The 27979-nt window shown below is 44.3% G+C and overlaps 1 protein-coding gene across 1 annotated transcript in view; it reads right to left on the minus strand.

The window, feature by feature from the left end:
* Positions 1–22016: 22016 nt before the first annotated feature.
* Positions 22017–27979, minus strand: part of PRTFDC1 (phosphoribosyl transferase domain containing 1) — a 78686-nt gene continuing 72723 nt past the window's right edge. Inside the window, exon 10 of the mRNA XM_082258123.1 lies at positions 22017–22150. Within this exon, the coding sequence (XP_082114249.1) occupies positions 22103–22150 (48 nt within the window). The 3' untranslated portion in view covers positions 22017–22102. The remainder of the gene's footprint in view (positions 22151–27979) is intronic.

Here is a 27979-nt window from a genome sequence, read left to right on the forward strand (position 1 = left end):
AGGCCGACAAGGCCTAGGCCTAGGGCGGCACTTTGCGGGGGGCGGCAAAAAAGCCGCCCCACGCATAAAAAAACCCGATCTGAGACATGTCTGCAGTGCTCCGGGAGTCCGGTCATCTTGTGTGCGAGTCGCACCGCCTTGTCAGCTCCTGTCACTCACCTGGTCATTGCCTGCCTCCCGCCGCCTCCCACACACAAAGTCCGGCTTTCAGTAGGGGCGTACTTGCAAGGGAGGGAGGAACTCGCGCCCCCATAGAGCCGCAGTGAGTGGCCAAACCTGCTGCACTTCAATCAGTGGGTGGGGGCGGAGCCTAATGCTCCGCCTACCCTCCTCCGTGCGGCCTGTGGGATACTAGCTTCTCCCTGCGGCGGGGCGTGGTCTATTTCGAGGAGGAGGAGGAGAGCGAGGAGGACAAGGAAACCCCCGGCCAGGCCAGGATGAGCAGACAGCACAGCAGGTAGGAACGATTTTAGGTTACCATCACTGCTATATTGGCAACTGCAATAAATAATAACATTTAATTTTTGCAGCAAATATATGTTCAACAACAAATATGGAGCAGTTTGCAGTACAGTACATGAACTTTCACTCCATGAGAACTGTTAAATGAATGTGCATTGGTTTCAGCATGTGCAAAGTACTCCATGCATGCTGAAATCAATGCAAACTCATTTAACAGTTCACATGGAGTGAAAGTTCATGTACTGTACTGCAAACTGCTCCAAGCTTTAACCACTTCTTGACTGGAAGATTTTCCCCCTTAATGACCAGGCCATATTTTGCAATTCAGGACTGCATTACTTAAACGGACAATTGCGCGGTCGTGCGACGCTTTACCCTAAAAAAATGTATGTCCTTTTTTTCCCCACAAATAGCTTTTTTTGGTGGTATTTGATCACCTGTGTGATTTTTATTTATTGCGCTATAAACAAAAAAAAGTGCAACAATTTTTTTTCACATTCTGCTATATAACATTCCCAAAAAAAATTTAAAAATCTAAATTTTTCATCCTTTTAGACCAATTTGTTTTCTGCTACATATTTTTGGTAAAAAAAAATCCCTATGAGCATATTCTGATTGGTTTGTGCAAAAGTTATCGCGTCTACAAACTAGGACAAAGATTTATGTCATTTTTATTTATTTAATTTTTTTTTACTAGTAATGGCGGCGATTTGCGATTTTTTAGCGGGACTGCGACATTGCGGCGGACAGATCTGACCCCTAACTGACATTTCTGACACTTTTGGGGGGACCAGTGACATTACTACAGTAATCAGTGCTAAAAATATGCATTGTTACTGTAATAATGACACTGGCAGGGAAGGGGTTAAGCCAGGGGCGATCAAAGGCAAAGGGTTAAGTATGAGCCTAGGGGGTGGTTTCTAACTGTATCGGGGAGGGACTTGTGAAATTACCATAGAGACCTGTGATCCTATATAGAAGGCGCTCTGTGATCATTTCAGAGAGAAGAACGGTCGGCTGTGTTTACAACATCTGACTATTCTTCTCTCTCAGCGGGGAGCAATTGCGGCCACCGGCCCTGTGCATCGGAGTCCCCGCTGCCTAGTGGGGGCGGCCCCCTAGAACCACGCGCGCGACCGATGTAGTACTACATCGGTTCGCACAGCTGAGCCAGCTTGCCGCAGTAAATCTGCGGTAGGCGGTCAGCAAGTGGTTAACCAGTTTTACTGCGGCAAGCTGGCTCAGCTGTGCGAACCGATGTAGTACTACATCGGTCGCGCGCGTGGTTCTAGGGGGCCGCCCCCACTAGGCAGCGGGGACTCCGATGCACAGGGCCGGTGGCCGCAATTGCTCCCCGCTGAGAGAGAAGAATAGTCAGATGTTGTAAACACAGCCGACCGTTCTTCTCTCTGAAATGATCACAGAGCGCCTTCTATATAGGATCACAGGTCTCTATGGTAATTTCAAATGCCCCCCCCCCCACAGTTAGTAAACACTCCCCTAGGCTTACATTTAACCCCTTGATCACCCTCTACGTTAACCCCTTCCCTGCCAGTGTCATTAGTACAGTGACAGTGCATATTTTTAGCACTGATTACTGTAGTAATGTCACTGGTCCCCCCAAAAGTGTCAAAAATGTCAGTTAGGGGTCCGATCTGTCCGCCGCAATGTACAATGTAATATAATACAATACAATGTACAAATATACAAGTGGGCACTTTGTACCCACCTTTAATGTACAGAGAGGAAGAGGTGGAGATCTAAGAGGAAAAGGTGAATCCTAAAGAGGAAGGAGAGTGGTTTACTGATGACAGGGCGGGACTGAAACAGGTAGGGGTGTGGCCTTGAAAGGAAAGGGTGGGTCGTAGTTAAATTAGGGGGTGCACAAAGGTAGTCTGGCCTAGGGCAGCACAAAACCTAAATACACCACTGGTCTTTGGGAATATTTAACCATACTTCCAGAAGCACATTTATGAGGTCAGGCACTGATGTTGGATTAGAAGACCTGGCTCACAGTCTCCACTCTAAATCATCCCAAAGGTGTTTTATTGTGTTGAGGTCAGGGCTCAAGAAAACAAATGCAGAGACCACATTCCACAGTGGGTTTACATATCAAAAGTTTGGGCACCCCAGGTAAAAATTTGTATTAATGTGCATAAAGAAGCCAAGGAAAGATGGAAAAAATCTACAAAAGGCATCAAATTACAGATTAGACATTATTATAATATGTCAACAAAAGTTTTATTATTTTTCCATCATTTACACTTTCAAAATAACAGAAAACAAAAAAAATGGCGTCTGCAAAAGTTTGGGCACCCTGCAGAGTTAATATCTTGTACTGCCCCCTTTGGCAAGTATCACAGCTTGTAAACGCTTTTTGTAGCCAGCCAAGAGTCTTTCAATTCTTGTTTGAGGTATCTTTGCCCATTCTTCCTTACAAAAGTCTTCCAGTTCTTTGAGATTTCTGGGCTGTCTGTCACGCACTGCTCTTTTAAGGTCTATCCATAGATTTTCAATTATGTTGAGGTCAGGAGATTTTGAAGGCCATGGCAAAACCTTCAGTTTACGCCTCTTGATGTAATTCCCTGTGGATTTCGAGGTGTGTTTAGGATCATTATCCATTTGTAGAAGCCATCCTCTCTTTAACTTCAGCTTTTTCACAGATGGCATCAAGTTACCATCCAAAATTTGCTGAAATTTTATTGAATCCATTTTTCCTTCTACTCCTGAGATGTTCCCTGTGCCACTGGCTGCAATACAACCCCAAAGCATGATTGATCCACCCCAATGCTTAACAGTTGGACAGAGGTTCTTTTCATTAAATTCTGTGCCCCTTCTTCTCCAAACGTACCTTTGCTCATTCCAGCCAAAAAGTTCAATTTTAACCTCATCGGTCCACAGAACTTGTTTCCAAAATGCATCAGGCTTGTCTATATGTTCATTTGCAAAGTTCAAACGCTGGTTTTTGTGGTGAGGACGTAGAAGAGGTTTTCTTCTGATGACTCTTCCATGAAGACCATATTTGTACAAGTATCTCTTTATAGTGGAATAGTGTACCACAACTCCAGTGTCTGCCAGATCTTTCTGGAGGGATCGTGCAGTCAAACGTGGGTTTTGAATTGTTTTTCTTACAATCCTGCGAGCTGTTCTGTCTGATATTTTTCTTGGTCTTCCAGATCTTGCTTTAACTTCCACTGTTCCTGATGACTGCCATTTCTTAATTACATTCCGAACAGAGGATATTGACATCTGAAAACGCTTTGCTATCTTCTTATAGCCTTCTCCAGCTTTGTGAGAGTCAACTATTTTCAGTTTCAGTTTTCTAGACAACTGCTTAGAAGATCCCATGGTGCTGATTGTTGGGGCAAGGTTTAGATAAGTCTGGGCATTTAAAACCTTTGAGATTGACAGCACCTGGTCTTCCCAGACAATGATTAAGAAATCCATGACACTGGCAGGTCTTAGCCTTGCAAAGGGGGCAGTGCATGCTATTAATTCTGCAGGGTGCCCAAACTTTTGCAGACGCCATTTTTTTGTTTTCTGTATTTTTGAAAGTGTCAATGATGGAAATAAAATCTAACGTTTGTTGACATATTATAAGAATGTCTAATTGTAATTTGATGCCTTTTTTCATCTTTTCTTGGCTTCTTTATGCACATTAATACACATTTTTACCTGGGGTGCCCAAACTTTCAATCCCCACTGTACTTTCATTTTGCCAAAATGGCAAAAACTCAATCTCCAGATTCTCCGAAAATTTCACAGAAATAAAAACTCGATTTCTTTATGTGTAAATACACTATATTGTCAAAAGTATTGGGACACCTGCCTTTGCATGCACATGAACTTTAATTGCATTCCAGTCTTAGTCTATAAGGTTTAATATTGAGTTGGCCCACCCTTTGCAGCTATAACAAACCCATACTATAATCCGCCCTCCACCAAATGATTTGGACCAGTGCACAAAGCAAGGTCCATAAAGACATGGATGGGCGAGTTTGGGGTGGAGGAACTTGTCTGGCCTACACAGAGTCCTGACCTTAACCCATCGAAACAACTTTGGGATGATATAGAGCGGAGACTGTGAGTCAAGCCTTCTTCTCCAACATAATTTCCTGACCTCACAAATGCTCTTCTGGAAGAATGATCAAACATTCCCATAGACACACTCCTAAACCTTGTGGACAGCCTTCCCAGAAGAGTTGAAGCTGGTATAGCTGCAAAAGGTGGGCCAACTAAATATTGAACTCTACGAACTAAGACTGGGATGCCAGTAAAGTTCATGTGTGTCTCAAAACTTTTGACAATATAGTATATTTATGCATAAAGAAATCAAGTTCTTATTACTGTGAAATTTTGGGAGAATCTGGAGATTTGGCAAAATGAACGTATATCTAAACCCATTCTGGAATGTGGTGACTGCATTCGTTTTCTTAAAGCAGAAATGTATTCTCTCATTTAACAGTTACTATTTAAATCCTTATGCTTCTAACATTAGTAAATACATAGAAAGGTATACTGTATCATATTTACTTGTTTTAAACCTTTTTTTTCTTCAGTTACTTCCTGGTTTCCAGGTCTAAGCCAAAATGATGTCATACATCCCAGGAGTCTTCAAGAGGGGAGGAGGGGTTTTCTCAGCTAAGCACCCCCACCTGCCTGTATGCCTGAAATAACGTCAGATAGATCCCAGGAAGTAAATGCTAAATTAATCATCTGCCCTTACTCAAGATGGCCATTGACAGAAATGCCTAGGGGGTGGTTTTCAAAATGATTTCTGTGCAAAATAAAACAGGGAGACATGGATAGATGGGTGAGTTTGCTTTGAATACTAAAAGGAATTTAATAGGGTTTATAGTTTGTGGTGTTCAAATGCAGTGTATTTCCACTATAAATCTGGGCTTTTTCCCCTATATTTTCACTGGTTGAACCTGCCAGTAGCATACTTCCTGTCCTAGGTTGACAATGCATATTCCCTGTGCTGCATTTATGGAGGAGCACCAACATTGTCACCCTAGGACAGGATGTGTGTTAGGATTACAGAACACCTCCCCCTCTTATCTTTGTATAGGCAGAAGTGTTCTGTAGTTCATGATGAATTGAGGAGGGGTGATAACAAAACATATTTGTTACATTTTTGCCTGGAGTTTCACTCTTAAGTCAACCTAAAGAATGCATGTGCATTTTGGATTCCATCTCACTTCCTGTCTTGGTAACGATGGTTACTGGTACAAAGAGAGGAGTGGATCTCCACAATGGGAATGAAGACAACAATAAAAGATTGACAGAGGGTCTAAGCCTTCCCCACTTTGTCCAAAATCTAAAAAAATATATTGCCTAGAGATACACTTGCTAACTGCTAAAAGGTCAGACTTTCCAATCAATGGATATGGTGGCTGCATCAGTTTTCTTTTATTGGCTTTTTTCACTTTGTTTTCACCTGGTGGCCAGTAACACATCACCTGTATTAGAGTGCTCCCACTCTGGATGAAGGAGCACAGGGGGCACAGCAGACAGCAGCATTGTCAGTCTGGGGAAGGGTCAAGTGTGAAATTACATAGTCACATAGTAACATAGTTGGTAAGGTTGAAAAAAGACTCCAGTCCATCCAGTTCAACCTATGGTGTGTGTGTGAGTGTATGTGTTTATGTCAATAGTACATTATATATCCCTATATGTTGTGATCATTAAGGTGCCCATCTAATATTTTTTTTAAACTATCGCTGCTCCCTTCGTATACCACTGCTTGTGGAAGAGAATTCCACATCCCTTACGCTCTGACAGTGAAGAACCCTCTATGCAGTTTAAGGTTAAACCGCTTCTTTTCTAATTTTAGTGAATGGCCACGTGTCTTTTTAAATTCCCTTTCACTAAAACGTTTTTTCCCAATGCTAGGGTCACCAGTACAGTATTTGTACATCGATATCATATCCCCTCTCAATCGTCTCCTCTCCAGAGAGAATATGTTTAATGCTTGTAGTCTTTCCCCATTGCTGAGATCCTCAGTCCCTTCATTAGCTTTGTTGCCCTTCTCTGGACTCTCCAGTTCCAGCACATATTTCCTGAGGACCGGTGCCCAGAACTGGACGGCATACTCAAGATTCGGCCTGACCAGAGTATTGTAGAGTGGGAGAATTACAGTTTTATCTTAGAGCACTGGGGGGCTATTTAGAGCACTGGGGGGGGGGGGGGTGTTTAGAGCAGGGGGTGTTTAGAGCGGGGGGGGGATGTTAAGAGCAGGGGGGGTGGTAAGAGCAGGGGGGTGTTAAGAGCAGGGGGGGTGTTAAGAGCACTGGGGGGGGGGGTGCTAAGAGCACTGGGGGGTGTTAAGAGCACTGGGGGGGTGTTAAGAGCACAGGGGGGGGGTGTTAAGAGCAGGGGGGTGTTATGAGCAGGGGGGTGTTAAGAGCACTGGGGGGGATGCTAAGAACACTGGGGGGTGTTAAGAGCAAGGGGGGGGCTGGAAAGCACTAGGGGGCCAGCAAGTTGTATAGGAGGGGGATGGGACAGATCTTCTTGTAAGGTTTCCACATCCTGCGCGGACGTTATTGTCTTGCTTAATTTTGTATCATCCGCAAATATTGAGATTGAGCTGTTTATCCCATCATTTATGAATAAATTAAACAGAATAAGTCCCAGGACAGATCCTTGGGGAACCCCACTTACCACACTGGACTATTCCGAGTACTCTCTTTTTATTACCCTTTGGACCTGCCCCTGTAGCCAGTTTTCAATCCAGGTACTCACCCTATGGTCCAGGCCGACAGACCCTAAGTTTGTAAAGTACACGTTTGGGGAACTGTATCAAATGCCATGGCAAAATCCAGACACACCACATCCACAGACCTTCCTTTATGTAGATGGCAGCTCACTTCTTCATAGAATGTTAATAGATTGGTCTGGCAAGAACGGTTCTTCATGAATCCATGCTGATAACTAATAAAATATACAGTTTTTATTACTTAAATCTTGGATATAGTCCCTTATCATCCCCTCCATTAGCTTACATACTATCGATATTAGACTGACTGGTCTGTAGTTCCCAGGGATATATCTCGGCCCTTTTTAAAATATTGGTACCACGTTGGCTTTTCTCCAATCAGCTGGTACCATTCCAGTCAGTAAACTGTCCATAAAAATTAGAAACAATGGTCTAGCTATCACCTGACTGAGTTCCTTAACTACCTCCTTCCCAAGCTTATTCTAACTCTTCGCTCCTACATGTAAAAATCTACTTTTGTTTGTTAGAAAATTACTTAGAATTCCAAACATTATATATATATATATATATATATATATATATATATATTTTTTTTTTTTTTTTTTTTTAGCAGAGACCATATAGAATAAAATGGCATTTGTTGCAATTATTTGCGCAGCAGTTTTTCAAATGCAATGTCTTTGGAAAAAAACTCTTTCATCAATTAAAAAAAACAGTAAAGTTAGCCCAATTTTTTGTATAATGTGAAAGATGATGTTACACAGAGTACATAGATACCTAACATGTCAAGCTTTAAAATTGCATCTGCCTATGGCTTGGCAGCAAACTACGGTGCTTACAATTCTCTAAAGGTGAAACTTAAAATGCCTTTACAGGTTACCAGTTGAGAGTTGCATAGGAGGTCTGGTGCCATTACCTCACATGTGTGGTGCGATCACCGTTTACATATGCTTGTGGGAGTAACGTATGTGCTCGCATTTGCACGTAAGCACAATGGGACAGGGGTGCTTTAAATGTTTTTCATTATTATTATTTTTTTATACAAATTGTTTTTTTTTTTTACACTTTTTTTGCACTAACTTTATTGCTATCACAAGGGACGAACAACATCCCTTGTGACAGCATGGGCTGTGACAGGTCACAGGGCAGAACCGTAAGTGACAAATTACTTGTCGCTCCTGGTTTCCAGGGTTACAGAGAGAGGGGAACAACGTCAGTTTCTCTCTCTCTGTAAAGGGCAGCCATTGCCGCCAGCTGCATCACTTGGATCACTTCTGCATTAAAGACAATCGCTGGCTGAAAAGATCGATACTGGGATGACGCCTGTAGGTGTCTGCATTATCCCGGTAAAACCACTAAACCCAAGGAGGAACAGGAACGTCCATTTAGTAGAAGAGGTTAAGGACCCTCGGTTGTAAGCCATCTGGACTGGTGACTTTTTTATGTTAAGTTTTTCAAGTCTATTTCTGATACTGGCTTCTGTTAGCCATTACAATACAGTCTTGGTTACTGTATCCCCCCATTTCCTTTGTGAAAACTGAGGAGAAGAATGCATTTAAAACTTTTGCCTTCTTTTTGTTTTTTGTAACCAAATTCCCTTCATCATCCTTTATGGGGCCAATATGTTCTGGCCTCACTTTCTTACTGTTTATATTAGAGATCGACCGATTATCAGCAACACCGATATATCGGGGGCTGATATGCACTTTCCCCGATATATCGTAATCGGCCTTTGGATTAACCGATATTGCCGATTTTTTCGTGACGTCATTGCGTATGTTGCGCGCACACGTTCTGCCTTCTAACACCGCCTTCCACGCCTGCGCGGCCCATACGCGACGTCATTTCATCGCACGCTGCACATGTTCTCTGCCTTAAGACTGCCTCCTATGCCTCGGACAGCCTCGTGTGCAGCCAGCTGCAGTCCGGTCTGGTCACTGTGCTCATGGTGCCAGCCATCTATTCACAGGCCCTGGCCTCAGCCACCCACCACAGGGTGCCAGTCGCTAGCCATCTGACCCACAACAGAACAGGGTGCCAGCCAGCCAGCATCCAGCCACCCACCCCACAACAGGGTTCCAGCGAGCAAGCAAACCAGCCACCCAGATGAAACCAAGCCAGCCATCTGCCACCGTGACCAGTGACCACACAGTGTTCCAGCAAGCCAGCCACCCACAACAGGCCAGGGTGAGTGAGTGACACCAAGCCAGCCACCCACACAACAGGGTGACCCCAAGCCAGCCACCCACCACAGTGTTCCAGCAAGCCAGCCACCCACCACAGTGTTCCAGCAAGCCAGCCACCAACTACAGTGTTCCAGCAAGACAGCCACCCACCACAGTGTTCCAGCAAGTCAGCCACCCACAACAGGGTGACACCAAGACAGCCACCCACCACAGTGTTCCAGCAAGCCAGCCCCCCACAACAGGGTGACACCAAGGCAGCCACCCACCACAGTGTTCCAGCAAGTAAGCCACCCACGACAGGGTGAACAAGCCAGCCACCCACCACAGTGTTCCAGCAAGCCAGCCACCCACAACAGGGTAACACTGAGCCAGCAACCCACCATAGTGTTCCAGCAAGCCAGCCACCCACCCACAACAGGGTAACACCAAGCCAGCCACCAACCCACCCACCAGTGTTCCTGCAAGCCAGCCACCCACAACAGAGTGATACCAAGCCAGCCACCCACTACAGTGTTCCAGCAAGCCAGCCAGCCACCCACAACAGGGTGACACCAAGCCAGCCACACTGCCAGGCGTCAGCCACCGACCCACAACAGGGTGCCAACCAGCCACCCAAACTACCAGGTGTCAGCCACGACCCACAAAGTGCCAGCAACTCAGCAAGCCACCCACACTGCCAGGCATCAGCCACTGACCCTCAACAGGGTGCCAGCCAGCCAGCCACCCAAACTGCCAGGCGTCAGCCACCGAACCACAAGGGTGCCAGCAACTCAGCAAGCCAACCACACTGCCAGGGGTCAGCCACGACCCACAACAGGGTGACAGCAAGCAAGCCACCCACACTGCCAGGCGTTAGCCACCAACCCACAATAGGGTGCCAGCAGCCAGCCACCCCACAACAGGGTGCCAGCAAGCAAGCCACCCACACTGCCAGGCATCAGCCACTGACCCACAACAGGATGCCAGCCAGCTACCCAAACTGCCAGCCGTCAGCCACCAACCCACAAGGGTGCCAGCAAGTCAGCAAGCCACTCACACTGCCAGGCATCAGCCACTGACCCACAACAGGGTGACAGCAGTCAGCCACCCCACAACAGGGTGCCAGAAAGCAAGCCACCCACAGTGTCAGGCATCAGCCACCAACCCACAACAGGGTGCCAGCAAGCAACCCACACTGCCAGGCATCAGCCACCAACCCACAACAGGGTGCCAGCAAGCAACCCACACTGCCAGGCGTCAGCCACCAACCCACAACAGGGTGCCAGCAACTTCAGCAAGCCATTTTTTAAATCTTTTTTGTGTCTTTCAAATTGAAATGGAGATGGATGAGGAGAGAAAAAGTAAAAGTGTGGTCTAGGACTATTTCTCGGCTCAACCTTCTCCAGGAAAAGCAGCAGTGTGCAACACATGTAAAAACAACATAAGCATGGTATCAGTAACTACAAAAAACAAAAATACGTCAAATCTTTGGGCCCATCTATGAGTTCATCATATTCAATTATATCATGCAGCACATAAAAAACAAAATGAATATCAATGTGATTTTGAACTACCTCCTCCACTATCCCAGGCAACAATAACAGATATGTTTCTGAAAAAAAACAGGTGTCACTGTCTAGATTCAGATGGAAGATCCCAACTGCTAGACAGAGTAATCACAGAGATGATTGTCACTGATAACCAGCCATTTACAATGGTGTCTGACTCAGGATTTAAGCGGTTGATGTCCATACTTGAGCCAAGCTACACACTGAAGAGTAAGAAAGTATTATTAAACCAAAATGATGGGAAGGCTTCACCAAAAGGTTGTTGACAAAGTGAAGGCTATGCTGCAACCAGAGAATGCTGGCAACTCACTCTCATTCACGACGGACTGCTGGTCAGGACAAAAAGAGTCAGAGTCACTAATGATTCTTACATGCCACTTCATTGACAGCAGATGGACAAAAAAGCAATTGGTGTCGAATACAAAAGTGATGCAAGGATCCCACACTGGGGAATACAGTAGAGAAATTTTTCTAGGCATGCTTGAAGACTGGGGAATCAACAAAGACCGGGGGATGCTTGTGCTACTTCGAGAAAGTGAAGCAAACATGCGGAAAGGAATGAGGCTTGCTGATATGTCATACCTCAATGTCATGCCACACAACACCCTCCAACTTTCAAATGATGGTCTGTCAAGCCAAAGAGCTTTGATTGATATATGTTTTGAGAAGCATGAAGAGATTAAAAATGTTGTGCTTGCAAGTCTTTTGAATCCTCGATACAAGAACCATGCTTTCTCTTCTGATGATGTATTGGCTAAGGCGAAACAAAGGCTGACAGAAGATATGGGGGTGCAGGAGGTTCCTGCCGATAAGACGAGTCCAGAATGCTATTTTTATAAAAAGCAGCATGCTGCAAAAACAAAAAAAGTACAAAAATACGTCAAGGAACAGAAGAAAATCTTCTTCATCGTGGTCAAATTGATCAGGACATTTTCAGTGTTTTATTGGGGCCACATGTGGAGGCTTCAATTTCTTCTGAATCTGCAATAATGAGCCTGTATGATGAACTTCATCTCTAGTTGAAGGAACCACTAATTGACATAAGAAGTCATCCTCTTCAGTGGTGGAAAGAAAATGAAGCATGCTACAAAAGACTTGCTTCCCATGCTAGAAGATACCTCTCTCTCTCTGCTCCTCTGTCCTCCTCTCCTCCTGAGCATGTTTATGAAGTGGCAGCATTATATGAACAAAACAGAAGACCTTTAACAGGTGACCATGGACGTGCTGAAATGTTCTGCTTTCTGCAGTATAATATTGTTTTACTTAACTGGGAGTATTGAAAAGAGTAGTGTCCACTCCAACCCACTGTCTAGCTTTTGTCTAGCTTTTTTTCTAGCACTTTTGCACTGACTGCAGTAGTTGCAGTGAGTGCTTTATTGCAGAGGTAGTCCACTGACTCCAGTCTAATCCACTGTGTAGCTGTTGCCTAGCTTTTTTTTCTAGCAGTTTTGCACTGACTGCCAGGGCCGGTGCTAGACTATTTTACGCCCAAGGTAAGACCAGCTACTTGCCCCCCCCCCCCCCAAAAAAAAAAAGGAAGGGGTTAAAAACTCCTCTATGTCATACCCAGTGACCCTGATCCGATGGTTCCTCCATGTTAAGCTTTCATACCCAGTGACCCCCCATATTCCTCCATGTCACACTCGGGGACCCTGATGTCCCTCCGTGTCACACCCAGGGACTTTGATGTTTTTCCATGTCACACCCTTGGACCCCAATATTCCTCCATGTCATGCTCTCATACCCACTGACCCTGATGTTCCTCCATGTCACACCCAGGGACCCCCGTGTTCCTCCATGTCATGCTGTCATACTCAGTGACCCCAATGTTCCTCTATGTCAGACCCTGATGTTTTTCCATGTCACAGTTGGGGACCCTGATGTTCCTCCATGTCACACCTGGGGACCCTGATGTTCCTCCATGTCACACTTGGGGACCCCAATCCCCCATGGCACACCCAGGGACCCTAATTCCTCATGGCACACCTGGTGACCCCGAACTCCTGTTACACCTGGTTACCCCTATCCTCCATGTCACACCTGGTGACCCCGATTCCCTTTCATACCAGTGATGCTCCATGTAACACCCAGGGACCCCGATCCCCTGTTCTGGGGACACTAACTGGGCGGTATGAAGAGAGTGGCCCCCACTCTGCCCTCCTTCACAGTGATCCTGTTGATTCCTTCTCCCAGGATGCTCCTCTCCTGGACCACAATGCTCACCACAGCTTTAACCGGCTCCTGGTGGAGGGAAAAGCAGCAGTCAGAGAGCTCCGCATGTCCTTCATCACCAACCTCCTCAGGCCATTCCGGTGCCTTGTCGCTTCTGCCCCAGTAAAGGTTCCGCCTTCCAGTGCCAAGCTCCGGCTCAGGTTCAGCTCTCCTCCGCTCCCTGCTTAATACCAACCCAGGGAAATGAATGGCTGCCTACCAGCTCAGTGCAGAGAGTCACTTCCTGCCTGGGGTTAAGGCCTTTCAGCTCCTGCTAAAGAGGATCATCATGCAGGCAGCACTCTGGTGGGCTCCATTCCTGCCTCTTGGGGCCCCTCCAACAGTGGTGGAAAGCAAAGCCAGGGCCTGATAGTTCCGCCACTGCCCAAGACACCTGGCATCTTTCTCTGTCCCTTCTTCCTCCCCTACCGCCACCTCTCCCCTCAGCTCACAATAATCATTCATGATGGAAAGAGAGTGCCGACTCCTGGCTGCGCCCCTAGGTGGCAATGTACCCTAGGCGGCTGCCTAGTTTGCCTAGTGGAAGCACTGGCCCTGCTGACTGCAGTAGTTGCAATGAGCGCCATACTGCAGAGGTAGTCCACTGACTCCAGTCCAATCCACTGTGTGCCTGTTGCCTAGCTTTTTTTCTAGCAGTTTTGCACTGACTGCAGTAGTTGCAGTGAGTGCCCTACTGCAGAGGTAGTCCACTGACTCCAGTCCAATCCACTGTGTAGCTGTTGCCTAGATTTTTTTTCTAGCAGTTTTGCACTGACTGCAGTAGTTGCAGTGAGTGCCATACTGCAGAGGTAGTCCACTGACTCCAGTCCAATCCACTGTGTACCTGTTGTGTTGCCTAGCTTTTTTTCTAGCAGTTTTTCACTGACTGCAGTAGTTGCAGTGAGTGCAATACTGCAGAGGTAGTCCACTGACTCCAGTCCAATCCACTGTGTACCTGTTGTGTTGCCTAGCTTTTTTTCTAGCAGTTTTGCACTAACTGCAATAGTACCAGTGAGTGCCATACTGCAGAGGTAGTCCACTGACTCCAGTCCAATCCACTGTGTAGCTGTTGTTTAGCTTTTTTTCTATCAGTTTTGCACTGACTGCACTGCAGTAGTGAATTAAAATTATTGAAGTGAGTGAGTGCATTACTGCAGCAGTTAATTATGCATTAATGCAGATCAGATAATGTAAAATGTCCTTGCAATTGAAGTTTTCCTATCAGTTTTCATGCAGTTAAGGGGTGAAGAACAAGCCCTTAATGTTAAAAATATTAATAAATAAAGATTTACATGTTCAGTAACAGATTTTTGTCGAAATTTGTGTTTATTTTGCAAAATTTTAAATGTGCAAAGATATCGGCCAATATTGGGCGATATCGATATGCGATGGCCAAAATATTGGTATCAGCAACGAAAAACCGATATCGGTCGATGACAAGTTTATATACACTGCTGAAAAAAATTAAAGGAACACTTTGAAAACACATCAGATTTCAATGGGGAAAAATATCATGCTGGATATCTATACTGATATGGACTGGGTAATGTGTTAGGAAAAAAGGACGCTGCATCGTTTTATGGAAATTAAAATTATAAACCTACAGAGGGCTGCAATTCAAAGACACCTCAAAAATCAAAGTGAAAAAATGATGCAGCAGGCTAGTCCATTTTGCTGAAATTTCATTGCAGCAACTCAAAATGGTACTCAAATTGGTCATTTGTATGGTCCCCACATGCTTGTATGCATGCCTAAGAACGTCGGGACTTGTTCCTAATGAGACGACGGATGGTGTCCTGGCTTATTTCCTCCCAGATTTAGACCAGGGCATCAATGAGCTCCTGAATAGACTGAGATGCAACCTGGTGGTATCGGATAGACCAAAACATAGTGTCCCAGAGGTGTTCTATTGGACTTAAGACAGGTGAGCTTGGGGGCCATTCAATGGTATCAATTCCTTCAGGACCTGGCTGCATACTCAACCCACATGAGGCTGGGCATTGTGCACCAGGAGGAAACCCAGGACCCACTGCACCAGCGTCCAAGGATTTCATGAGTCCAAGGATTCAGGATTCAATGAGTCCAAGGATTTCATCCCGATACCTAATGGCAGTCAGGGTGCCATTGTCTAGCTTGTAAAGGTCTGTGACTCCCTCCATGGATATGCCTCCTCTGACCATCACTGACCCACCACTAAACCGGTCATGCTGTACGATGTTACAGGCAGCATAACGTTCTCCAAGGCTTTCCCAGACCCTTTATGTGTGTCACATGTGCTCAGGGTGAACCTGCTCTCATCTGTGAAAAGCACAGGGTGCCAGTGGCAGACCTGCCAATTCTGGTGTTCAATGGCAAAGCTCCACGGTGCTTGGCCGTGAGCACAGGGCCCACTAAAGGATGTCAGGCCCTCAGGCCACCCTCATTACGTCTATTTCTGATTGTTTGGTCAGAGACTTTCACACCGGTAGCCTGCTGGAGGTCAATTTGTAAGGCCCTGGCAGTGCTCATGCTGTTCCTCCTTGCACAAGGAGCAGATACCGGCCCTGCTGATGGGTTAGGGACCTTCTACGACCCTGTCCATCTCTCCTAGAGTAACTGCCTGTCTCCTGGAATCTCCTCCATGCTCTTGAGACTGTGCTGGGAAATACAGCAAACCTTCTGACAATGGCATGTATTGATGTGCCATCCTAGATGAATTGCACTGCCTGTGCAACCTCCATAGGATTCAGGTATTGCCTTATGCCATCAGTAGTGAGACTGACCCTAAAACTAGTGAAAAACAGTCAGAAAAGATGAGTAGGGAAAAAATGTCAGTGGCGTACACCTGTAAAACCATTTCTATTTTGGAGATTGTCACATTGTTGCCCATCCAGTGCACCTGCTGTTTATTTCATTAACACCAAAGCAGCTGAAACTGATTAACAACCCCCTCTGCTACTCAACTGACCAGATCAATATCCCAGGAGTTTAATTGACTTGATGCTATACTCTGAAAAGTGTTCCTTTAATTTTTTTGAGCAGTGTATTTAAAGAATTTCTTGTTTTTTTTTTTTTTTTTTTACTCTCCTCCACTATGTGCCTTTCATGGTCTATTTTAGCTGCCCTGATTGCGCTCTTACATTTCGTATTGCAGCTTAGATGCTTTTAAAGCGTTTTTTCTCTTGACAGAAGAAAAGCGTTTACAAAAGCCCCAGTGTGCGTGAGGCCTAAGACATGGCACTGTTCACTGCATCATTCTCCTGTGAGCCCGGACAATTAAATAACCTAAGGGGACTAGTCCCTGTTGGGTTGCTTAATGCTAATTATTCAGCTCAGAAAAAGAACAGTGCAGGACCTCAGAGTGGTCAGTCTCTGGGGTACAGCACCCGAGAGGAGGTCAGGATTGCAGCGAAAGCGACTTTTTGCAAAACAGAAAGATCGCTCAAATGCCACATACCTTACCCAGCTCGAGTGGTAAGCAAGTAAAAGCAGCCTGAGCTCAATTCATCCAAACCAACAACTCCAACAGGTTTCACCCCACCCCTGGTGCTTAATCATGGATTAAACAATGTCCATGATTAAGCCCCAGGGGCAGGGTGAAACATGTCGGAGTTGTGGTCTGGATGAATCGATCTGAGGCTGCTTTTACTTACTTGCTTAGTACTCGGGCCGGGTGAAGTGTGCCGCGGCTGGGCTATCTTTTTTCTTCTTCTGTTTTGCAGTATGCTTTGGGTCTGCACAGACCTTTCCTCAGCCTGCACCCTCACTGGTCAGTGGCATCCAACTAACTGGACTTTGACAGCCTGAGCAGGAACCCTAAAGCATTTATTATAGGTCAAAGTGGCTTTTTATTTTAATAAAGACTGGGCTGCTTATTTATTTTAGGTAGAGTTGGGTTTTAAACCACAATTTATATTTCTTTGGGACTCGATTGGTGGGATCGCTATGCTGGGTTCCTGGGTCTGCTGCACACCTGCTCTGGCCATTATGAGGACCTTCAACTCTACCGAATATTTTCTTTATTTATAACATGGAGAATGTAACAAGAGGAGCAGGAACACAAAACATAGACAAGAACAGCCATAACTTCTAGGTGGACAGGAACCAAGGACTGAATTGGAAATTATGGCAGAGGGATTTTGCTGTTTAAATATCCCAGACATAAAAATAATCCAATTAATGACTTAACAAAAATATCATGCTTGGATGGATTGCACATTGAACAGTAGACTAAAAAAAAAAAAAAAAAAGAATATTGTGGCGTATGGTGTAAAAATCTAAATGTGGCACCCTTTCTGTGACCAGTCATATGACTCATACTGATGCAAGAACCAAGTGGTTTCTTTCAATGCAATGGGATCATTTCTTAGTTTGGCTCAATACGCTAAGCCCCTTCCCCAGAGACCATGCTTGTCATGTGACCAATCATTTACAGCAGTCTTTTTAAAATATCGCAGTCTGCAATTATTGTGTTATGACATTATAGAAGTAGGTAGTTAGACATGATTGCTTTTTCTTTCAATTTGCCATTGAGTATTCTGAGACGGGGGAGTGATCTGAGACCATCTCTCAGCATCCTGTGATTTGGCCATTTCATTCAGGACTAGAGAATCCTCAGCTTTTGACACATTCCCAGACTATGACACGGACACTGACTATAGAGAATACCTGCTTTGATCACCCACTCTGCTCAGGAGTGACTGGTGGACAAACGTTGGGCCTTCATTAGTCAGGGTGCTGATAGCTGACTTTCACAGATGATCACCCAGCTGCAAATTCACAATATCTCAGCGGCACGTCAGCTAGCTGCAGGTAACACGCTGAAAGGAAACACTGCAGAACAACATTGCGTTACTTCTAGAATCAATAGTCTTATTTTTTCCTCAGCATTCTCTGTGATTCTATAGCTGATTGATTCATTGTTCACATTGTTTCCTCTAACGTTGAGCAAATACTGTTTTGCTCTCAATTTATTGACCGCTAGTTGAACCTGAAATCACGAGGTAACACATGACTATATGGAGCACAGTATCGCATTCTTCAAATTTGTACAATATCCCAAACAACTCAAAATGAATCGGGGTTAAAAACAAGAAAATGGGACTTTCAATATGTACTACAACTTCCCTAAAGAAACTACTACAATGACCCAACTTTATGCTGGTCATTTTAAATGCTTGGTCGAGTCTACATCTTTTAGACGCCGGGCCTCCGAGCGGTGGAAAAAGAACTATACATTTTGTGGGCTCTATCTAATCTAATTTATGCGACCCCCCCCATCTTTTCAAGTCATGCTATGGCTTGAATAGATGAACTATCCGTGTGTGACCTGAGCTTCTCTAGCTTGTCCTCTCCTACCCCTTTTTTTCTTGAGGATTAGTCTTCCTGCCCTCAAGCCTTTTACCACACAGCATCAACCTATCTTTGATTCACATACCGTATTAAGCAACTACTTTTGCCCTGATCCCCTGAAGAAGCACTTTGCGAAACACATATCTTGCCCTATACTCAGTTCATTATCCAGAGAACTTTGAATTAGTACCGTTGGCACTTTGTCATCCTTTGAGATGTTGCTTGTATGCCTATTTTAAAAGGATATGTGAGGTTGAGGAGTTACATTTAGGGGCATTATTTGATATTTATTTTATATGTAATGCGCAATTTAGGTTTTAAACATTCACGATAAGAGCTTGTTCACACTGGGGCGACCTGTCAGGCGACCTGGTCGCCTGACAGGTCGCCGTAGGTTGCCTTCCATAGAGAAGCTGTGGACCCGATCTAATAGGAGTGACACAAGTTGCTCCGACTTAGAAAAAGGGACCGGAGCTTCTTTGGGGCGACCCGGAGCGACCTGCATAGACTTCAATGATATGAAGTCCGTGCCGGCTGCTCCGAGGTCGCGGTACTTCACAGGTCGCCCCGGGAAGTAGCGTCGCCACAGTGTGAACGGGGTCTTAATGTTTTTGTTTTTATTTATACATTGTAGTTTCTTTGGTAAAGATTTAGCACATATTAAAAATCCAATTTTTTTTTTATCTTCAACCCTGTTTTGCATTCAACCAATCAAATCACAGTGTGGCAATCTAGTGGGTATCCACAGACAGCCCCAGCTTCCTTCAAGTGGTTGTAAAGTCGTTTTTTTTTTTTTTTAATATAACAAACATGTTATACTTACCTCCTCTGTGCAGTTGGTTTTGCACCAGATCCTCCTCTTCTCGGGTCCTCCTTTGCTGCTCCTGACCCCTCCCTCCTGTGGAGTGCCCCCACAGCAAGCAGCTTGCTATGGGGGCACCCAAGCTGCAGCCGTGTGTCCATTCAGACACAGAGCTGCTGTTCAACCCCACCCCCTCTCTCCTGATTGGCTAACTGACTTTGATTGACAGCTGCGGGAGCCTATGGCGCCACTACTGTGTCTCTGCCTATCAGGAGGGCCGAGGGACTCGTGGACATTGCTGGACAGAGATGGGGTTAAGGTAAGTGTTAGGGGGTGCTGGGAGGGCTACTACACACAGAAGGATTTTTATCCTAATGCATAGAATGTATTGGGATAAAAAACCTTCTGCATTTACAACTCCTTTAGGTTTGTCATTGAGTTGTACAAGCGAAGAACACCTGGGATCCTGAACACAGATATCTGCAGTATATGGGTACTTTTTTTTAAAGAATAAGGTTTTATTAAGAGAAAGATACGATTACATGAACAAAACGCTATCTGCAATATACTTGGCGCACCATAGGACGAGTGAATGATGCCTTAGACTTGCTTATACTGCTGGCACCTTCTCTACCAGACCTGTATGATAGTGAATGGCAGACTTGCTGTTGAAGGGATTACAGGAAATTAATAGTATAATTAATATGAAGACCAAAGTTTGCACTGTATACTGTACAAGCTTAATTCAAACATCACAAAATTGAATTGGATTTTAATACAAAATTGAATCACATTGTGATATTTTATTTTCTTCCCAGAATGCAACTTTTATGAATATGTCCTTATGCTTCCATTTTCTTATTGTCATATTATTTGTGCACTATTGGTTGTGTATTTATATTTTTATGCACATTGATCATATTTTTAATGTGTGAATGTACTGATGTGAATGTATAGTAAAAATATGTAAAGCGCTGCATAAATTGTTCATATAAGTAACAGTAATAAATAAATAAATAGTAATATAATATAGTAATATAATAAATATGATAGTGGTGCTGATTAGAGTTGAGCGGACACCTGGATGTCCGTGTTCGGCCGAACTTGAAAAAAAAGTCCGGGTCCGTGTCCTGGACTTTTTTCTATCTTTACCCGGACACCGAACCTCATTGAAGTCAATGGGGACCCGTACTTTCAGGCACTAAAATGGCTCTAAAAAAACAATGGAAATGGCTAGAGTGCTGCAAATGGCAGCAAAATGTAGTTAAGAGCATGGCAAGTGCTATTAAAAAAAATTCCCCTTTAAATTTGTAATTTTTAAATAGCAGATTAGAACAGCAATCTGTAGTAAAATATAGCTGAGCGCTGCACACAACAGACTGATAAAAATATTTTTTTTCTCCCTCCTTCTCCTCAGTGGGCTCAAGTGAGGGCAAAAAGATTGTTCACTGCACCACCCCCCACACAGCAAAATCGATGTAGATAGCTAACGGACGATTGTTCTGTCCTGTGTCTCCTAATCTCTCCCTGCCTAATCTCTCCAGCCTGTCCCTAAAATGCTCAAATATCTTTCCCTGCCTACACTCCGACCTGTCCCTGCATTCTTTTCAGCACAATGTTGTTTTTCCCTGTCTGTCCCTAATCAGCAGCAGCCAGCACCGTCATGATGTGTGCTCTCTCCCTACACTACAGCAGACTGACGCACCGCGCTGTGTCTCTCGAGCTTATAAAGACCTGGGTCACATGCTTCAGCTGGCCAATCACAGCTCCTAATACATTAGTAGGCATGGCTGTGATGGCGCACACCAGTTAAACGCTTGTTGATTGGCTGTTGAAAGCCCGCCATTAAAAGCGCGCCATTACATACAAAACAGGAAATAAAATTACCGAACACGGATTTTAAACCTGAACATACAGTAAAGTTTTCGGGTCCGTGTCCGGGTAACAAAAATCCAATTATCCGGTACGGACCCGAATAATACAGTCCGTGTTCGCTCAACACTATTGCTGATAAAGTTGAGATGTGGGAGAGGTTGGTCCAGCTGGTCTCAATATCCCTAGGGGGGTTGGATGGACATGTGGACAATGCGCAACACGCAGGGTGTTATTTATTTGAAAATCTTATTAACTCAAGTGGCATTACCTGTTATTAATTCCCACATCGTTTTTGTTTTTTTTCTGTAAACTTAGGGATGTGGTACTCTGTATACCCATTAACACATTCTTCAATAGAATATTTATAACAAACGTGTACTACCTGCAAAACAGACAAGTACCAATTGCAAGCAGTGTAAGTAGCAGAATTTTACTTGACATCAGCCTCTTGCAATTCATTGTAGAGCAGAACTCCTACTGGGAAAGGGAGAAGCTGCATAAGAAGTCAATTGGTTCATGTGCTGACAAGAGTCATGCTTACAGAAGGAAAAAAAAAAAAGGGAAGACAGAGGACCCCATCAGTCTGCTGATTCTCCTCCATGTTATAGCACTATGGTAGAGAACAAAAATCAGATCTCAAAGGAGCTCGGACATACTTTCCAATGCTTTCGCAGGTAAAACAGCTCCTTTATATGGATTTCATCGGTGTATTTACCCGTCTGCCTGGAGTTCCGCATTCATTTCAAATCTTTAGTTTTTCATCCAAAGTTTCACTTCAGTCCATTATAACCGTTTACCCAAATGAAAATGGTAAATAAAGAAACTCTGAAGCATAATGTTACTAAATTTAATTTATTTTTACTACAACCAGAATTCCATTTAATTCAATATATTTCCTAAAATAGTCCATACAATCCCCCTAAACTGTCAAAAACACTTTCTTTTTTTGTAAAAACTGAAATGACTGTCACACTTTATATTTTTCTTTCCCGTTTTCACTGATGAGGCATATATGCTGAAAAAAAAAAAAAAAAAAAAAAAAACATGATTACTCAGGACTTCATAAAACAACATTTTAAGGGTCAAAACAAAAATACATGACAATAGGATTCAATAAATTTAAATCTCAGCTCACTAACACAATGTGATGATACATACAAAAAAGTTTTTTACTCAAATACACTCATAACCCAGCATATTTTAACCATATGATTCTATGCCGTTGTTTGTGATTTTCTAGAAGTTGGTGAAGTGCCCTTGTGTTTGCTTTAATATCCAATCATAAGCAAAACCAGCTGTAGCACCCTCTAGTGTGCTAGAATAGGTTTTTGTTAGTGTAGGAAAATTGTTCAGGCTTGGCTGGTAGCCAAGCCTGTGTTTTGCTATCTGGGTTGGGTGAATGACTCAGGGAGGGCTAGATTAACCACAGGCAGCATCTCTTAAACCTCCCTCCTACTTCTGGAACTTGCTGGAAACTTCTAGAAGAATGGGAGTGAGGATGAGGAGGAGCTGCCTAGAGTATTCACGAGGGCCTTGACCAATCCCCAACAGATGGGCTGGCAGGGGGCAGGCCCCGTCAAATACTCAGAGTCAGTCCAGCTGGAGCAGGGAGTTCAAGTCAAACGCTGGAGATGGAGTGTTAAGAGGCTGTCAGAGAACCTTGAGGGTAACCCGCTAGTCTGGGTCTGGGAGCTCAGGTGCGGAAGGGACCCTGTTCACAACACACAGGGGTGTCCTGACCGGAGACACGGGAGCAGGAGGACAACATTGCTGGGCAAATCTCCTGAGAGAAAGACAGCCGGTCGGAGGACTGAAAGGTAACCTGAGAGGATTGAGGAGAGCAGTTTGGGATGACTGTGGAAGAGAAGCCAGGAGGGCTAGTGAAAGGGGCAGCTGCAGCCAGGTAAGCTGGTAGTGCCTGAAGAGGTGGTGCTGGGATCAGTAGCCACAGGAGGAAGGCTGGGCACTAGGACTTTGCTACACAAACAAGGGGCCCGTGGTCCCTGCCTGTAAAGGGCTTTTGCTATCAATCTGACTGAGCCTTTTGTCAGATCACCCAACAGTATGCCGACTGGTCCTGGGAATTGTAGTTTATATAGTTGTGTCCCTGAAGAGTTCTTTTGCTAAAGTTGGCATCCCATAATATCCCTATCCAAGTTTATTCCTCTAAATAAAACATAAAAAAATACAAAGCACTGGACTGTTTCTTAACTCAAGTGTGCTGTGAAGATTCGGTGTGCCTGGCTGTGCAGGGTCGGGGGCTCCCTTTACACTTACGGCTACTTAGAGGGTGCACTACACATCCAATCCATGCTGTGTTTCTATTTTTTTTTTTTTACCACTGGCCGAACAGTCATCAGCTCAGTACCATTTTTTTTATTTTTTTAGAGCAGTCGGCTCTCTTGTAAAAGCAACCCTAGCGACTAACTAGCCACTGGATTGCTTTAACAAGCAGTGGGGGGGGGGGGGGGGGCTTTACCTAGAAATCCTGTCCTATCAGGAGTCCATATCAACCAGCCAGCGTTCCTGCTGGCTGATCACAGAGCCAAAAAAAGACAGGATCAACTTTGTTCAGCTGTGTGATATGGTAACTGGAAGGTGTGACCTGACATTACTTCCGGTTTACCCGGATGTAAAACAGTGCCGTTTTTCAAAAATCAAAAGCATTTGATCTTGGTGTGATCAAATGCTTTTAAAGGGCAGAGGAGTGATCTGGGGTCTTAAAGACCCCGGATCTCTCCATAAAGGGCACTGACCACATGCCCACATGCCTATTGCTGTCACAAGGGATGTTTAGATTTCAATAGATTTTTATTTGGTTTAAGTGCAAGTTAAACATACATAATAAAACATAGGAATAGCAGTAGTCATAAGACATAACAATTCAATATGAGAAAGAGATCTCAGCCCACCACAAGGGATGTTTAAAGCAATAAGGTAATAAAGAAAAAAAAATATGATAGCGACAGTGCAAAATATAAATAATTTAAAGTTCCCCCATTCCAACGTGCTCACGCACAAAAGAACAACCGCATCAGTCTCAAATCCAGTGATCATGCCACACAAGCTGAGGTATTATCGCGAACGTTGGATAATGAGCAGTAATTCTAGCACCAGACCTCCTGTGTAAATCTAAAGTGGTAACTCGTAAAGGCATTTGAAGTGTCACCTATGAGCCCCGGTTCACACTACTGCGTGTGCGGGGTTCGCATGTCATGTCGGAGCGCACTGCTCCGACATGACATGCGATCAGCTGTGCGGTGCGAGTTTAGCCATACAGTTTGTATGGCTAAATTCGCATCGCACCCGCAGCAAACACGCACAGGAGGCATTTTTGCTGCCGCATCAGGATCGGATCGCACAGCGGTTCACACTTGTGCGATCCGATCCTGTGCGAACTGCACGATCGCACTGCGATATGCGATCAAACTGGGGGTGTCGTTAAGATTACATTGACACCCCCAGCAGATCGCATATGGCAGTGTGAACTGCCGGGGGTGCGTGTGCGATGCGGGAACAGGCTGCGAATTCGCAGCCTTCCCGCATCGCATATATGTGAACCGAGCCTTAATAGTAAAATTTACGTTGTTTGTTGCATGCGCAATTTTAAAGCGTGACACGTTTGGCATTTATATGCTTGGCGTAACACAATTTTTTATATATTTTACCAAAAAATTTGGGTTATGTATATGTGGGGGTTTTTTTTGCATTACAATTCAAAAAAATAGTTTTTTTCCCCCAAACAATTTTGTTTGAAAAACAGCTAAGCAAATACTGCGTGACATAGAAAAATTGCAAAGTCCATCTATTTATTCTCTAGAACCTCAGCAAAAAAAAAAAAAAAAAGTTTGGGGGTTCTAAGAAACTTTGTAGCAAAAAATTACTGAGCGAGTGTCAGCACTTGGAGACAATAAGCTTATGCTTATGTCCTAAAAATGTACTTCTGCTCCTTTGTGGTCGAGTCAGCGGGCTGCAGACAGAAAAGTTAAACCACTGTATTGCTTAAAGAACACAAAGTGGTGGTGCCCTCTTGGTTGTACTGTTTGGCAGATATTTATAAAAGTACAGAAATCCTTAGACATATACAGTGCATCAGAAAACTATTCACAGCGCTTTACTTTATCCACATTTTGTTATGTTACAGCCTTATTCCAAAATGGATTCAATTCATTGTTTTTTTCCCCTCAAAATTCCAGAAACAATACCACATAGTGACAATTGGAAAGAAGTTTGTTTGAAATCTCTGCAAATCTTTAAAAAATATAAAAGGAAACAAAATCCCACGTACTGTACATTAGTATTTACAGCCTTTGCTCAATACTTTGTTGAAGCACCCTTGGCACAAATTACAGCTTCAAGTCTTTTCGATTATGATGCTACAAGCTTGGCACACCTATTTTTGTGCAGTTTCTCCCATTCTTCTTTGCAGGACCTCTCAAGCTCCATCAGATTGCACAGCCATTTTCAGAACTCTCCAGAGATGTTCAATCGGGGTCAAGTCTGGGCCACTCAAGGACATTCACAGAGTTGTCCTGTAGCCACCCTTTTGTTATCTTAGCTGTGTGCTTAGGGTCATTGTCCTGTTGAAAGATGAACCTTCGCCCCAGTCTGAGGCCTAGAGCGCTCTGGAGTAGGTTTTCATCAAAGATGTATCTGTACATTGCTGTATTTATCTTTTCCCCGATCCTGACTAGTTTCCCAGTTTCTGCCACTGAAAAACATCCCCACAGCATGACGCTGCCACCACCATGCTTTACTGTAGGGATGGTATTGGCCAGGTGGTTTCCTCCAGACATGATGCTTGCCATTCAGGCCAAGAGTTCGAATCTTTTGTTTCATCAGACCAGAGAATTTTGTTTCTCATGTCTGAGAGTTCTTCAGATGCCTTTTGGCAAACTCCAGATGGGCTGTCATTTGCCTTTTACTGAGGCGTGGCTTCTATCTGACCACACTACCATACAGGCCTGATTGGTGGAATGCTGCAGAAGAAGTTCTTCTGGAAAATTCTCTTCTCTCCACAGAGAAATACTGGAGCTCTGTCAGAGTGACCATCGGGTTCTTGGTCACCTCCCTGACTAAGGACCTTCTCCCCCGATTGCTCAGTTTGGCAGGGCGGCCCACTCTAGGAAGAGTCCTGGTGGTTCCAAACTTCTTTCATTTACGGATGATTGAGGCCACTGTGCTCATTGTGATGTTAATTGCTGCAGAAATGTTTCTGTACCCTTTCCCAGATCTGTGCCTCGATACAATTCTGTCTCGGAGGTCTACAGACAATTCCTTGGACTTCGTGGCTTGGTATGTGCTCTGACATGCACTGTTAACTGTGGGACCTTATATAGACAGGTGTGTGCCTTTCCAAATCATGTCCAATCAACTAAATTTACCACAGGTGGACTCCAATCATGTTTCAGAAACATCTCAAGGATGATCAGTGAAAACAGGATGCACCTGAGCTCAATATTGAGTGTTATGACAAAGGCTGTAAATATTTATGTACATGTGATTTTTATTTTTTTGTTTTTTATTTTTAATAAATTTGCAAAGATTTCAAACAAACTTCTTTTACTTTGTGGGTATTTTTTTGTAGAATTTTGATAAAAATAATGCATTGAATCCATTTTGGAATAAAGCTGTAACATAACAAAATGTAGAAAAAGTGAAGCACTGTGGATACTTTCCGAATGCACTGTATATGTGTATTTCTGCTGCGCATTTAGGGATTATCCTGGAATCAGGACAAGAGGAGGCCAAAATCAAGACTATCTGATCTGGGGGTGCAGTAAAAAAAAGTAAAAGCCAGGGGGCATAATGTCATCACTGTGTGTGAGTCAATGACAGTCTGTCACACAACGTGATAGAAATGCAGTGTACTAGTATTCCCTATTCACTCGGCACGCATCTGTACCACAAGTCATGGCCCCGAAGTAATGTCTGATAGGTAGTGCAGGGGTGGTACAGGAGTGAACAAGGAACACTAGTATGTATTAGGTGGTCATTGTATTAGAATAACTAGGTGCCCCCATCAGAATCCCATCCTCCATCAGGGTTTCCATCAGATTCCCACCTTACATGAGGGTCTCCATCAGTTGCCCCCATCAGACTCCAATCTTACATCAGAGTCCCCATCAGATTCCTACCTTACATCAATTGTCCTCATTAGAATGCACCTTTACATCAACTGTCCCCATCAGAGAGTCCCCCTTACACCAACTGACCCTATCAGATTGTCTCATGGATCAGTGGGCATGCTCTGAGAGACCTGGGGGTGCAACTAAAATGGGGGGGGGGGGGGCACAGCCCACTCCAGTGTCCCTGTAGATCCAGGCCTGCTGTAATTAACGTTAAATTTTATTAATGCTTCAAAGCAACTGAAGAGTAGAGTGCTCCTTGAACAGAAGCCATGGAATTACACCTCCTGTCTTACGTACCAGAGATCACTGCAGGAGAAAAGTGATCCTGCCTACTAAAGCTTTTAAAGAACTGACACTTGTAGGATTGTCTGATTCCTGGTCCCCTGCTACAGCAGGTGGTTTGACCCACCAAACTTAAGTCACTACTGTGTCCTGTACTAATGTGGGGCCAATGGATTGAACCACAGAGCACAGCAGGGGGGCAGGAATCTGACACTCCTGGAAGTGTCAAATTCTGAAGGATCTTCATCTGGTAGTTTCTCTCGCAGAGATCCATGGTGCAATGAGCAAAAGCATTGGGTATTCAATGTCATCTTTGCAGGGGCCAATGTTTTTGTAATTAATTTTAGCTTAGAGCCTTAAACCTCATCTTTAACACTTGCCCTAGCACTTAAAAAACAAAGTCAGAACATTGCATATTAATGTGTTTTTGC

Source organism: Pelophylax lessonae (genome assembly GCF_965119305.1).
Source record: "Pelophylax lessonae genome assembly, chromosome: 5".
NCBI classification, from domain to species: Eukaryota; Metazoa; Chordata; class Amphibia; order Anura; family Ranidae; genus Pelophylax; species Pelophylax lessonae.